This window comes from Cyprinodon variegatus, unplaced genomic scaffold (assembly GCF_000732505.1).
Source record: "Cyprinodon variegatus isolate N-32 unplaced genomic scaffold, C_variegatus-1.0 Scaffold513, whole genome shotgun sequence".
In the NCBI taxonomy this organism is placed as follows: Eukaryota; Metazoa; Chordata; class Actinopteri; order Cyprinodontiformes; family Cyprinodontidae; genus Cyprinodon; species Cyprinodon variegatus.
The window spans coordinates 108,348-124,259 of NW_015150966.1; the positions used below are offsets into that span (position 1 = coordinate 108,348).

Here is a 15,912-nt window from a genome sequence, read left to right on the forward strand (position 1 = left end):
TTAAACATATCTAAATAAAAACTAAAATGGGGCAATTATAAGTTGAAAAAGTGTCTTTTAAGGCAAAAGATTGCTAGAAAACTTTAAATGTTATTTTTATTGCCTCGTTTGGAAACCGCAGAAGTTCCAACTGAAAAATAAAATGTCACACACAAAGGTTCAGTGTTTATTTAGTGCCTTGCAACATACAGTGAAGTTTTTTAAAAACTAAATACAAACAATAAAACGATTAACAAGAAATTTAATGTCCAAAACACTTTGATCAACTTTTTTGTTAGCTTTTTACATCTAAATATGTGCATTCTGTTTTCTAGGTCTTAAACTCTTCAGCACATGGTTAAACATTCCTCTTCCAAGTTCTGTGGCCCTGCGCTGTGCATAACAATGATATAGCAGTGTGATGCAACACTGGGACTTTGCTGAGCTTGTTTGGTTATGAAAATTAATTGGATTCCCTGTGGTGGTCCTGTGTCTGACATCATATTTGACTCTGGATTGTGAAGATGCACATCATCAGAAGCAAAATATATGAGTAATTTTAGACAGAGCTCAGCTTCTAACTAATTATCTTGCATCTTCTGGTGGAAACAAAAGCGTAACTTGCACTTCTTGCACAACAATTACCCGTAGAGGATTGAATAATTTTTTCTGAGGAGGAGCCAACCATCTCATCACTGTATTCAGGAAACTAAGCGATAAAGCTCCTGATTTGATATTCAGATTACACCTAGTTTTCACATACAGTGTAGTTTAAAAGCATGATTTTTATCTTAGGTTTGAGATGCATTTATTTGGAAAAAATATAAAAAAAAAAATATAAAATCCATCTTCTCTGAAACTTAAAAACACCTGCAGTTTAATGCAACTGCTTTATGTGTAACTATCTTCTAAAAATCCATCCGTCCGTCGGTCCGTCCATCCATCCATCCATCCATCCATCTTCTTCTGCTTATCCGGGGTCGGGTCATGGGTGAAGCAGCTTTAGTAGGGAGGCCCAGACATCCCTCTCCCCATCCACTTGGGCCAGATCCTCCGGGTGAACCCCAAAGCTCTTCGAGGCCAGCCGAGAAACTTAGTCCCTCCAGCGTGTCCTGGGTCTCCGCCCAGTGGGAGGTGCCCGGAACACCCCACCAGGGAGACGTACACGAGACATCCTAACCAGATGCCAGAGCCACCTCAACTGGCTCTTCTTGATGATGAGGAGCAGCAGCTCTACTCTGAGTCCTCCCCAGATGACTGAGCTCCTCACCCTATCTCTAAGGGAGGGCCCAGACACACTGCGGAGAAAAGAACAGGAACGTAAATCGACTGGTAAATCGAGAGCCTTTTGGCTCCGCTCTCTCTTTACCACAACAGACCAGTACAGCGCCCACTTCACAGCAGGCGCCGCACCAATACGCCTGTCTATTTCGCGCTCCCTCTGTCCCTCATTTGTGAAGGAGACTCCGAGATACTTAAACTCCTCCACTAGGGGCAGTACATGGCTCTATGCCATGGTCTCGGATTTTGAGTCTCTGATCTGGCCACTTCACACTGGGCTGCGAACCGCTCCAGTGAGAGCTGTAGATTACTAGCCTCGTGAGACCATCCTGATCTCGCGAGCTTTCAAGATTTCACTTGCTAATCAGTCTGGAGACTCTCCGTTGAAGAAAATTTGGAGCCGTTCACCAAACGAACGTCCAATCAGCGTTGGCTTTGAGGCAGGTTGAGGTGTGACGCAACGAGAAGCACGACAGTTCAGTCTAAAGAACATGGCGGCTTCAGCCGATGAAACTAGCGTTAGCGTGGCTATCGAGCAAGTTTTATCGGAATTACAGAATATTTCTTCAGTGAAAGAAGAGCAAAACACTGCTCTGGAGGCTTTTCTCAGAGGAAAAGATGTTTTTGCTCTTCTCCCGACTGGTTTCGACAAGAGTTTGATCTATCAATTGGCTCCTCTTCGTCATCGCTCTGTTACGTCATATGCTTTGTTGATCTGATTGGTTTATTTGGCCCGTCTATCACCAACATAGGCCAATCAGCTAACCAGTATTTTCGCCCCTTCCCAAAATTACTTCTACGGAAGGTTTCCAGATGGATATGCGGAGCAAATCCATCTGGCGGAGTCATGTTAGTAGATCACACCCTGATGAAGCAAATAGAACCTTAAGGTTTTTTTCTTTAACAATTGGCTTAAGGTTATTATTAAAACATCTACCAACTGGCAGTAGTCAAGTGCTGTCTTATCTGTAATTTGAAGAAAAAGGTTCTTACGTGAAATGAATTTAATGTTCGCTTGCAACAGAAAGTAATAAATGGATTATTCAACTTTAGGAAGACAAAGTAGGGCACATTTATTTATGTAGCACCAATTATACATAAGGTAATGTCAACTGCTTTACATGAAATCAGAGGTAATACATTAAGTAAATACCTCTAAATGTATCTTAAAAAGAAAAACAGACTCATAGATAAAAAGTGGGTTTACTAACTGTCCAGGGATTATTATACGCTGTAAGAGACATGCTCGTTGTTTTCAATTTCACATTTCGATCTCTCACCAGTTATGTGACAGTTCATTAGTGAGATTATTTGTTTAAGAGTCGCATTAAACAACAACATCTCAGTTCTGGACATATTAGGTTATCAGGAAACCTAAGAACATGAATAGTGCTTCATGAAGAAAATACATTTGTATTTTGTATAAATAAAAACAAAGTCTAACACCTTGACCTGTATTTTGCTTCTGCGTGTTATTCACTGGGATCCATTCATATAATGTGCAGCTAACTGACTTGCCTGATGTTTTCAGAGCTTTTCTCACCACACATAATTGGCGCTAAAGCATTCACACGAGAAAACAAAAGAGAAGAAAAGGTCAGACAGAGTATAAAGAAAAAAAGAGAAAACAAGCCTTTATTTTTCTTGTTTCGTCTTGTTACTTTAATCGTTGAGAACATGAAAAAAACAGGAATTTCTCTTAGTCTGATTAGTATGATTCAGCTAATATTATTATTTTGTTAGACTAGCTCACATATTGGAAATATTATAACTATAATACTGACATTTCAATACCCAGAGAACAGCACAGAACCATTGTAGACAGAAAAAGAACCCTCATGCACTGGAAAGTAAAGGGATTTTAAAGAGTGTCTGTTTTCACATGTGACTCTGCTTCCATGGTAGGGTGGCTGAGACATATAATGTAATATGATGCAATATTGTTGATAGCCTGAAGATCTCAGAGGTGTTCTGCTGTAATAGAACTGCTTTGATTGATGGAAAGCTCAGGGCAAAACGTAGCTGCCTCCAAGGTCTTCATCAAGGCAAGAAAATGTTGTTATTCTCTGAAATGAGCTCGTCTTCAAGTGGGGATGTGACATTTCAATCTATCATTCTGTCTTCCTGTAATTCTTCTCTTCATGCTCATATTTGCTTTAAAGTCCCAATGGTTTCAAAGTTGTGGTTTCATCCACAACTTTGCAACAGCATGGTGTGTTTCTGACCAACAATCACATGCATGTAACTGCTGATATCAGGCTTTTCTGGCAAATTTCTCCAGAGGGCCACAGGTTTGACTTGCCTGTCAACCAGGCTTTGTTAATGTGTGTGTGTGTTTTTGTGCGTGTGCATATTTGAACAGAGCTCTTCGTTTGCTTGTGCAGGCACTCTGAGGCATCTGTGTTTACTGACTGAAGCGGCAGCAAGAGATTGAGAGAGATTGAGACAGACAAACTGTGGATTCTCACTGACATGCCAGGCTCTGCAGAGAAAACAAACGCCTCTTTTGACAGTCTTCCCACACTAGCCCTTCTTCTCTTCTCTGTTTTTCACTAACTCCATATTTTCTACATGCGCTAGTATCATTCATCAACGCTTGAATATGCCATGTTAGAGATGCTGAATGTTTCATGCTTTCTAATGTCAGAAATGTCATTATTTCATGTATTCCAGTCACATAAAAGCTCTTTCAATCATATTTTTGGATAAACTCCCGGCTTTCTTTTGATTTTTCACGCATGCCAGATTAGAAAATTTGAAAGCTATTCATTAGCTATATCACAATTACTATATATATTTTTTCCATATTTTATCTCTTTTTTCCCTAATTTTTCTCTTTAAGATTCAGTTTTAAGAGTTGCAATTCTTTTTAAATTATGTTTTATAGATCATATTATCTACACTTCTGGGCTTATGAATTATTGGTCTGCACATTAATATTGGGCAAGAGGTAGCCTTTGTTCTGGGCTGGAGGTGAAGAGGAAAAATTGAATTTCAAAAGAATGCAATTAGGAAAGCTAATTAGATAAAGATTCAATTAGATATTAAAATATAAAATCTGTAAATGAAAATGTTAAGTATTAAATCTTAACAAATAAAAGATAAAAAAGGGGAAAAATAAAAAAACAGAAAAGAGCAAAGTTGCTCTCAGGACCTTTTTTGATTAAAACACATTTTTAAAATTTCTTCCCTGGACTGCAGCCTTTTCAAATTTCCATGTGCAAAATTTATTCTTTGCTTTTACTAATATTTGGAACAAAATTCTCTCTATAGTCCTCCAGTCAGATTCAGTAGAATTGAAAGAATGCCTAGATATGCTTTTCAAATGAAATGATGATTCAGAAGCAAGAGATTCCCAAATACAGATGTACCCTCTAAAACCCCTTTGTGTTGGTTTAGGTTGAACTAAAATCATTGTAATTATATTGAAAGTGAGTCATAGCAGGACTCATTATCAGTGGTTTTTAAAACTAAAATAGAAATGTTGACCTCTAAACTGTAATGCTAAGACAATTATTAGATTTTTACACTAGTTTTTATACCAGGTTTTGTTGCACAGGAATAAACTTTTGTTTTAAGTCATTTCAAAAACAATTGTTCTTACAGGTGATCACACAAGCAGAAGAAAAAAAAAATCCCATGTAATTTCTTAGACTCCATATTGTTTATCAGTTCATGCATGTTAATGTAGCTCTGTTTTTATTTTACCACTCTGTGTAAGAGCCACACATTTTCTACAGGGTTATGGTGTAATGGCTCAGAACATGGGACCCAGTATTTAAGGCAGACATACAATAATTAAAAAACTCTCATTAAAAAACTTTGGATCTGCAGTAGCTGAAATTAGGGCATGTAGGACAGGAACCTGTGGAGAAGGGAAACACAGGTTAGTGACCACATAAATCTGGCGGAGGAAGATTATGATCATGAGTCACTAACCTGATTTAAAGTTGAATCTATGCCTGAAGAATGTGGTTGATTCCAGCCGGTGGGCTATGAGCGGTGAGTGCCACCACTGGCTCGAGAATAATCTGGCCCTGATCACTGGTAGAAGGCAGCTTTAATAGAGGCAGGAGCAGGTGGATCGGATGAGCAGTAATGAAAAACTGGGCGGAGCTAGACAGTTGAATGAAATGAGTCATTAAGCCAATAATCAGCACCAAGATCATAGCATATGGGTTGGGAGAAAATCAGCTTCAAGCTTATTAGGTATTTACATCAGAGGGCACTCAGCCTATTAATAGTTGTCTTTTTTGCATCATTATTTAGCTGGAATATAACATTTTGTTTAAGTTTGAAAATTTAGAAGTAGTTTTGTTTCTTTTTTGCACCAATTCCCTGTGAAATTCACCAGTAACAGTGGCTTAAAATATCCCCTAAGCTTAATGTAGCTTTCTAATGCTTTGTTAGATGTGGTTCATCTACCTCTGTAAAGAAAATAAAGTGAAATTCTTAGGAGTTGAAATACATTTTTACTTTTGTGCATTTTCATGCCCCGAAAACCAATCAGGGACAACATGTGGCCGTGACCTACTGTATGGTGAAGGAGTGCAGAGGAGGCACACTTCCTTTGATCAAAATGAAACACAGAGAAAAAAGAGGCAGTTTCCCTACAAGGACTCTTCATCAATCAGCTTCCACCTTCTCTTCCCACTGTGGCCCTCTCTCTGACCGGTGGACTTCTCAGATGTACATCTGTCCTCCTCGATTTCCCTGTTGTTGTTCCTTAGCTCTAGGGGAGTGCACTGCCGGCCACCTTCTCCCTGTGTGATCTCTGCCACTGTTCCTGCACTGATTGCCATCTCACCCTTCCTCTGTGGTCCTAATGCAGGTCCTTGAACTGGGTCAGAAGAAATTAGAAGTACAGCTGAAATCGACTGTAATCCAGGCATAGCTCCTGGAGGAGGAGGCGGTGTTCTTCATACTGGTTCCATCTAAAAAAAAAATCAGGTGAACCCAGGCATATCAGCGCACTGCAACGTGCTCCATAAAATCCACGTCCCCACGTTGAGTGAAACCGACTGCCACCAGACTTGATGATATAGTGGAGCTTTCCGAAGGCAGAGTGAATTGCTTATACTGGCCAGGCCAATTTCTGGCAATGTAGTAAAAGCACAGAAAACAGGCGACTTCTTCACAGGTTTTCAGGTCAATGTGAATAATAATAATGTGTAATGTGCATCAGCTCCAAAATGTATACTTACACAATACATTTGTTAGCCAGTTTATTCCAAATGGAGTTAAGGAATTTTATGCCAGTGATGTATTCGTTTGGATGACATCTTACTGCAGCAGATACAGAGAGCTGGAAACATTGACAGATGAGAAAACAAAGAGGGATTGAAACATGCTTTATATCTTATATTTGATTGCACTGTGATATCAATATCTGCATAACTTGCTTATAATATACAGACTTTTTTTTTGTAAACCCATACATTTAAAAGTTAGAGATCCAAATATGTATGCTTGACTTCACATTCAGTGCATTCACATCACATTAAAAATGTTTAATCAAGCATTTCATGAACTTTACTTTCAAACTGTTTCCATAGGGATAAAACCTGACAAAATCAGCCTGAATAACGTTGCTGGTATTTCTGTTTCCACAAATATGTAAATTACTTTAGATCTTGTCAGATGGCTCTTCTCTTGTGACGTAACTTTGTATCTGAAGTTTATATTTTTTTTTCTTGTTTTGTTTTTTTTATATCCTTTTTTTTTAATCCTAAGCCATTCATTATCAATGTCAGTTTGTGCGTCTTAAATCTGTTTTTGCATTTTCTCTAATTCTCACACAAAGCAAAGTCTCGTTTTAATTGATTTTTTTTTTGTTTACTTCCTTCTCAACTCTTTTGCTGCATTTGCCTTTAATTGGGTTGTTTGATTCGACTTTTGATTGACATAATTTCAGAAAAAAGAAAGAAAAACTCAAAATCAAAGGCAGATCAGTCAGAAAAACTTAATACTGAAATTGTTTCTAAAAAAAAAAAAAAAGGGCCTCAAAAATAAAACTGTTGGTGAATTTTTGTCAGGCAGATATTCTCTGACAAGTTAGTCTGTAAGATTTGTGACAAGGTCTAAGTGTTGAGACAACTTAGCAGGATGTGCTTGAAGGCTAAATACGAGTCTATTATCCAAAGCATCGTCTTCTTGTTAAGGTTTGAGAAAATATCTTAGCAACGCTCCCTTCGACTCTTACATTAATTTTTTGATGTAACAGTCAAATCTTCTTAGATATTAATAGCATAAAATGTAAAGAAAGGGCATTGTCAGGTTAGTTGAGATTTATAGAAAGTAAATTATTTTCTACAGAGCTGCTACTTGGAGCTCAATTGATTATACATATTCTTTTTCATTAAAGATTCTGTGCATCTAATTTAAAATGTGTGAAGGCAGTTAAAATACTTTTGTGTGAAGATTATTATACTCTAAATTTAATTTAATAGGGATATTGTTCCCAGAAAATGTGTCTGGCATCACAGAATAAATAATCATTGAGCCCTGACAAACACTCACTTACTTCCTGTCCTTCAAAAGAGACAAGATGTTCTGGCTCTCTGATGTCGAAAATAATTACAGGGAGAGATCATGGTGTTTGACAGCAATCTAATATTCCTACCATCTTTCATAATTACTTTGAAAATAATGTCAAATAAAATGCATTTTTTGACGAAAACATGTCATGAGATGAGGTGACAGTAATGGTGAAACTTTCTTCAAGACGTTTATGATTGAACATGGTTTTTGAAGAGCGAGGCATTCTAGTTTCTCAGCTTGGTACAATAGTTTGATTTCTCTTTAATATATATATATATATATATATATATATATATATATATATATATATATATATATATATATATATATATATATATATATATAGTATGTGCAATAATAATTAAACTTTATTGATCTCATATTGGAGAAGTTTACCTCGTGGGGTGCCCAGGGAACAATCGGGTGTAACAGTCTTGCTCAGAGAGCCAGGGTGGCAGTCTGAGGAAGTGGTCTTCAAATGCACAACCTCAGGATTCCAAGCTTTATGCACTAACCACTAGGCCACCCCTCCCCTAAGAACCCCACCCGTAAGAATGGGCCAAAATCACCCCTGAACAGTGCATGCGACTAATCTCTCCTTACAGGGGGTTACTTTAAGCTGTCATTGCTAACAAAGGCTTTTTTAACAAAGCAAAAAATACATTTCAGTTAGTGTTTTCAATACTTTTTCCCTGTGCCATTTCATTACATTATACATAACTTAATTTCTGGGCATCTATGGCTTGATTTCTTTGTATGTGTCATGATGGGTACTATTTCTAGCCCAAATGCAGAACACCAGGAGACAGAGGAAAAAGTTCAAAATTTATTGGAGAAACCACAGGCAGGGAACAGATGCAGGAAACAGATCTGGGGCTGGTCACACGAGGTTTAAAGTTCAGTGGTTCAGGCTGAGCGTCAGGAGATGGGAACCAGTTGGGTCCAGAGACAGAGGGTTCAGCAGAGAGCTTAGCTGTGGCAGAGCTTGGCTTCAGGCTAGTGAGGTTCAGACCTTGAATTGTTCTCCTAGTTCTCCAAAGAACTGGCAGGGAGATGCAGGCTGAGGTTCTTCAGGTTTGGCTTCTCAGAGCAGGCAGGCAGGTTTCCCAAGCATGAGCTCCACCAGAGTTCCAGGTTTCAGTCAGGATCTTCCTAGAAGAACAGAGAGGACAAAAACTGATCAGGATCTGGTTCAAGGTTTCAGGGGAGTCAGAGAGTTAGACAGACTGGTTGGCTCAGGTTGGCTACCGTGACTTATTCAACACTCTGGCGCTGAAGAGGAGTCAAGCCGCTGCTTAAATAGTTGGTCTCCTGATGGGATGATCAGCCTCAGGTGTGCAGGTGGCTTCAGCTCAGGAGACCCAGGGCGCCCTCTGCTGGAGAAGGGGGCAGATCCCCAGATCCCAACAGTATGTGTGGATTTCATGGATTGTTCCCGACATCTGGTGAGACCGTCATGCCAATAGCACCTCTAGATATGTTTCAATCTGAAAAACTCACACGAAGAGAAAAGACAATTAGAAGAAATGTATTGATACAATTACTTGGTCCTTGGTGCTCGACCTCGGCAGGAAATAGCGATGAATTTTGATAGACATGCATGAACAGTAGCAAAGAACAGGGCTGTTTTCCCGCAGGCCTGAAACTGGTGGTGGAGTGGAGATAGATTAAGCTGGTCAGTCTGTAGACTGCTGGTTAGAGAGACGGTCTGCTGAGCTTCATTGGGAGATTCAGTGGATTGCGTGAGCTGATACTAGAGCTTCACTCAGGGACCTGGAAGATGGAAGTCCAGTTGGATAACACAGGTTGAGAGAACCTGTCCATGATGAGCAAGCATGAAGTGACAGTGGAGAGGAAAACTCTCCATTGGGAAGAAACCTCTGGCAGAACCAGGATCAACGTGGCGGTCTTCTGCCGGACCGGTTGAAATGAGACAGGGAACGTAGTAAGAGCCCCGGAGGAATGAGGGGGGTGGGGGGTGTTGGTGGGTTGAAACGGAGTCAACTGAATGAAAACACACAGCGCAACCACCGCCTGTGCACAGGAGCAGATAAGTTCGGATCGGAGGCCTTTTAAGATGAACTTTGGATGCCGATTGGCTTTCATGTGGTGTGTGGTTCAAAGCTGATTGGCTGTGGCGCAGGTGGATGTAGGAGAGCAATTAGTTTCTTCAGCTGAACTTATAGGCTCCATACTGTAGTTACTGAGAAAAACGTTAGCATGTTCCATACTTATTTTACCCACCGTACGTGACCAAAAACCCAGTGTTGTGTCAGGCCTGTTTCTATTTCAAACTTGACAGAGGGTGCAAATGTCAATTAAATACTTTTTTAAATAATGTTTTTATTTATTTATAGTGCATTAAAAGGCGTTTGTGTTTCTGCTCTTGTGCTGCATTTTGGTCCTTATGCTTTTTTTTATGATTCTATTGGATAAATACATGATTTCACAGCTAATTTAAAAGGTCCTTAAATATCTTACCTTAAATCCTAGCTGCTGCTGCTAAACCGTTACCGACATTCCTAACATTTTCTGTGTATGGCTGCACATATTGATCTGTTCAGGTGGTGATGTCTGGTTTAGATCATAAGTTGACTGTCCTCTGAAAGTCAGTGATTTGATATTCATATGAAAACCCTTCACTTTTTTCCCAGATTATCGATGATGATGAGACTCAGTTCATGACCAACTGTCCTCCTGCAGTGACAGAGAGCACGCCACGCAGAAGAACCAGAATACAGGTGTTTTGGACCGCACCGCCCAGTGGTACTGGCTGCGTTATTCTCAAGTGAGTTTTATTCTCATCTAGTTATGTTATTAACTTTATATTCCGAGATGCACAACATATTGAATCCCAGTTGTCCATTAAATATTAGTGTGAGCGGTACTGCATTATAATAATATTTCTTGAATGTAGGAGAAATATCAGTTATTAGAAATCTGTATGTATATTGCACAGTAACCGCCAGCCACTCTGTCTGGCTCTGTTGCTCACTCTAAACCTCTAGTTCTGCTGCTCCTGTCTGAACTTCAAAGCTTTCCCTTCCTTTACCCATGTTGTCCTGGTGATCATCCCCTGAAGCATGATAACAGTTTCAGGTCCTGGTCAGACTGAAGCACCATAATCCAGTCGTACCTCCTGGACTCCCTGAACTGGGAGCATCCTTGGTGGATCAGGCGGACCCAGGGACGCCAGTTGTTTGGCTCTTTCCATTAAATCTAGCTGTGTGACTCACTCAGGAAGATCCAGGTCTCACATGCTGAGTTAAAGCTGGCAAGCAGATAGAAGCTCTCTGTATTTGATGACACACAGCAACAGCATTGGAATGATGCGGAAAAATCACCGGAATCATCTTCAGTGTGAGCACACCATTAGGCCTATTTCACTCTTTTACAAAGGAGAATGAAGCTCTGACCAGAAAAAAGGAAACTCTCCTAAGGTTACAGGGCTTTTTTTTTTGTTTTTAACTTTGCAAAAAAAAAAAGCTCAACGTACTATGTAAGAATATCCTATGTAAGAATAAGCTTTTTTTTCTGTCCGTCCTCTGCAGTAAATTCCTAGGACCAGTTAGCCTTGCTCCCTAACAAACAGCTGTTACTGTCTTAAGGCAAGAAGATGAAAAAGCCTATTCCAGATGTTCAGTCCGATACAAAGTTCAACTCAGCTTTTTGTAAAGGGACCATCTCCTCATTGCAGAAAGTTAAAGATCACTGGGTGGTAATTAGTGGTTCAAAGGAGTAGAAGTTTTGTTCATTCTTTATTACATCGTTAAAAATAAACTCTGAGGGAAAGACTCTAAAAATACATTTTTTTTAGAATAGCATGGTGGCATTTCTTTAAGATTTTTTTTAGAGTCAATTTTGAATTCCATAAAAAGCAATGTTGGACTCATTTTTCTTTAGGGGTGTTCTCACTTACAGTATGCTGATGGTATTCTTGAAATAATCAAACTGACAAATTCGAGAGGCGAACTGCTAACGTCTATGTTGGAATATTGTGTTCCATCCGTCCATCCATCTATTCATCCATGCATCCATCCATATAACTATCTGTTTATCCATCCATCCATCAGTTTATCCATCCATTCATCCATCCATCCATCCAACCATCTGTTCTTCCATCCACCCATCCATATAACTATCCGTTTATCCATCCATCCATCCATCCATCCATCCATCCATCCATCCATCCATCCATCCGTTCATTCATCCATCCATCCATCCATCCATCCATCCATCCATCCATCCATCCGTTCATTCATCCATCCATCCATCCGTTCATTCATTCATCCATCTGTTTATCCATCCATCCATCCATCCATCCATCCATCCATCCATCCATAGTTCATCCAGCAAATGTTGACTTCAGACTCCAAAGTAGCCTCCTTAGGATCGTATTAGAACATTAATCATTTATCCACAGCAGCCCATTTGTGCTTTCAGAGCTTATTGTTGAGATTTTTGAATTAAGCAGACAAAGCTTGGCTGATAAATATGCTTTAAAAATCCACTTTCATATTCTTTCCTACCAAATTTGACCAATTTTTTTCTTCCCTTTAGGGTTATTCACAAAAATGACAAATTAAGTACATTACTTCAAAGTACATATTTTATCTCCCACTCTTTGGAGTAATCTTAATTCAAAATCTGCTATCCCATGGTGTCACAGTGCTAGCCATTATGAGTTTTTAATTATAAGTATAAATAAAAAAAGAGATTAACTTATGCAACTGTGAACTATGGACCTTAAAAAATCCAGATTTTCCCAAAATTAAATATTCATAAAACTGGATAATCGATACATTCGGTTATTTGCTCTACCACAGCTGCAACTGGTGGTTTTTCTCCTCAGTAAGGAGTAATATATCAGGGAGGCTGCTGCTTGACTGATCAGTATTTTGCCAAACATTTTCAGGTTTTTCAGATCCACCCAGAGAAAAGTTGTTGTGCACCATCTTTAACTTTTCATCAGCAAACCAAACTTATGCTGGTGTTTATCGGTTCTCTCTGCTCTTTTTGAGCTGCAGACTCCTGCTACTTTTGCAGTTGTGTTTGATTTATTTGATACCAGCTTCTAACCTTTGTTCTAGCTTAAAAACCTACGCTGGTTACATTTTGTGACCATCTCCTGAGGTTGATGTTATACTATTGGAGTAAATTCATTTACCTAATCTGTGTCAGCATCCTACAGTAAAATGTGATTAATGAAGAATGAAAGTAAATTGGTTAAAAAAGGATCTTGAGGTAGCAGTTCTAAAAAAAATATATTCAAACTCATATAAAATAGTTATACTTGGAAAAATATTATGTGATTTTAGCAAATAATCCTTTCATTTTTTCAGATCAATTAAATTTCCTTTTTTCTTAGTTTTAATTAAAATCTGATTTAACTTAAACCTATTTGAATGTAAAGAAATTTTTGCCTTAAAGTCATTTGTGGCATCACAAAAACGTATAAATAAGTTAAATAATGAAATGATTAACATTCAATTTTGATTAAACACAGCAGACTTCTGACGTCAGTGTTCAGCCTCCCGACTGTCGTGATAAACACATTTATTTTCAACAGGTTAAAAAAAAAAAGGAGAAAAATGCAGCAGCGGGCTGTTTTATTGAGTAAAAATGGTTGGTTAGAAAAACAGAACAGAGTCAGAAGAGTGAAGCCTAAGAGCCCTGAGGGGCTGATTTTCATGCACATCAACTACAATTTGTGCTTCTATAAATGCTCTGTTCTCTAAAACAGGAAGCACTCTCTATTAATATATGAGATGAGATGTTATTTAAGTGATGTGCCAACAAAAACAAAATAAATGTACATTGCATGAAATGATGGCAACGCATACCTTTAAGGCACTGTTTGACTAATAAGAAATATAAATGGTAAACAAGTCAAAACTTAGAGAGAAAAATGATTTTTTTCCGACTCGGTTGTGTTCATTTCTTTCTCCTCATCGGACTTCCCAAAGGGAATAAACCTCCTGACATGGACTTCCTCCTTCCCTGAGCGCGGAGCTTTATCTTACCCTCACCTCCACAACCCATATAGCTGCTGCTTTAAATTTACTGCTGTTGTATGGCAGATGGCATGTAGCCATCTCAGTATTTCCTGGTTTAATAAATCTGGCTCTTTGTAAAATAAAATCTTCTATTTGTGTCAGACAAAGATGTAGATTATCAAATCTGGTTAAACATTTTCTAACCTCATTTAGCTTTAAAGGCTCTTTATATTGGCAACATTTAGGTGAATAAATGTGCTATACTGGGGTGAAAAGTATTTGACCCGCTAAATACTTATTTTTCCACTTTATTGTCACACCTAAATCTTTCAAAGCGAACTGAAGCTAACTCAAAATGAAGACCTAACTGTGTGATATTTCAAAGAAAACAAGATATGTAAACCAAACTGACCTGTTATATTAAGAAATTGGTGAATTACAACCAAAAAGAAAACCATATTACATTGTTAATGTAAAGAAAATTAGAATAAGAGAGAAAATGTCTGATATTTGCATCCATAGTAAAGTTTTAGGCAAAAGCAGCCAGATCTTTAAGATATAACCTAAAACGCACAACTCCTGCTTACAAACCTTTCTGTTTTAGCTAATTAAAATGTCCTCTGTATAATCTGAAAAAAATGTTATTGCTGAGAATGGTGTAACCATTCGTTCGGTTTTGAGCATTTTTTTTTTCCCGTTATGCCTGGTAATTTTTTGGATAGCTTCTTTTAATTTATAAATGAAATTAAACTGGGTGTTTGTTTTTTTTTTGTTTTTTTGTTTTGTCTTAAATGCTTGATAATCTGAAACATGCAATATAAATCTTTATATTGAATACTTTAGGACTTTGTTGACACCAGTTCTGTTTGATGAAGTCCAGTTTTGCTTGTAAAAACTTTAAAACTAGTTTCCTATTCAAGATTCTGTCAAGGAAAGAAAGCTCTCACTCAATGTAATAATCCATTTAGCCAAGCATTTTGTCCTTGTCTGTTTACCTTATGGTTTTATCCCTGCGTTCCAGCTCTATTATGTGTTTTTCTGGAGGATGTGAAATACTTATCTCTGCGTTCACTGGAACTGGATCCAAGTCAGAATTGGGAGTTTTCCAATATAATCTTTGTTCCCTGTTGGACTCCTATTAGCTTTCTTTTTTCTCCCTCCTGGGTTTAAGATCTAATAACTTGACACATCTGCTATCTCTAGCTGCCAGTTGAAGCTGGATTGTTGGAAATCAAGGAGTTTTTTTTTTTTTACTTTTATTATAAGACCATAATTATACTCAAACAACTACAGATTATACAATAAACTACATGTTTTAGAGAATCTTCTGTAAAAATATACAGTATGTTGATTTGACAAACATAACACAAGATGATTGGTCTCTCACTGGTTTGCAGCTGGCAGTTTGTTTGTTTATTCTAAGATAATGACAGGGAATAGGAAAGATCAGTCTGTGATATAAGCTTCATAGCTTTGAAATTATAGCTACTATAAAGTAAGGAAAACCTTTTGAACAACAGGAAAGGTTCAGAGAAAGTCAATTTTAAAATGTTATAGAATCACTTTTTTTTATTTTAAAACTATATAACTTATCCATCCATGTTCCATCACTCTTATCCCATCTCAGGGCAACACAGAGACAAACAGCAATTCACTCTCACACCTAAGGAGAATTAAGAGAAACCAATTAACCTAAAATTCATGTTTTTGGACTGTGGGAGGAAGTCAGAGTACCCGGAGAGAACCCATGCATGCTCAGGGAGAACATGCAAACTCCATGCAGAAAGACTCCAGGCCAGGAATCAAAGCCGGACCCTTCTTGCTGCAGGGCAGCAGTGCTGCCCACTGCCCCACTGAGCAGATATAACTAAACATTTGTTTTATTATTGATATCAAAACCAAATGGCATATTATGAGTGGATCATAATGCCAGTGTTATATTCTTGAAGTTATAGACCCTTTTTCTGTCGATGTCGTGGTTCTGAGAGAGTGTTAGCTGGAGGCAAAAAAAAACAACAAGTGGATATTAAATCAGGACATACACAGAGCTTAAAATAGCATCCTGTTTTGTTGTTGGTTTCCAGAATGAATGCAGTGCAGACGTTTTTTTATACTG

General features: G+C 38.2%; 1 protein-coding gene across 1 annotated transcript in view; it reads left to right on the forward strand.

The window, feature by feature from the left end:
* The window catches only part of LOC107094903 (spondin-1-like), a 160,000-nt gene that overhangs the window by 22,375 nt on the left and 121,713 nt on the right, over positions 1-15,912 (forward strand). The window contains exon 3 of the mRNA XM_015390793.1: positions 10,455-10,588. Within this exon, the coding sequence (XP_015246279.1) occupies positions 10,455-10,588 (134 nt within the window). The remainder of the gene's footprint in view (positions 1-10,454; positions 10,589-15,912) is intronic.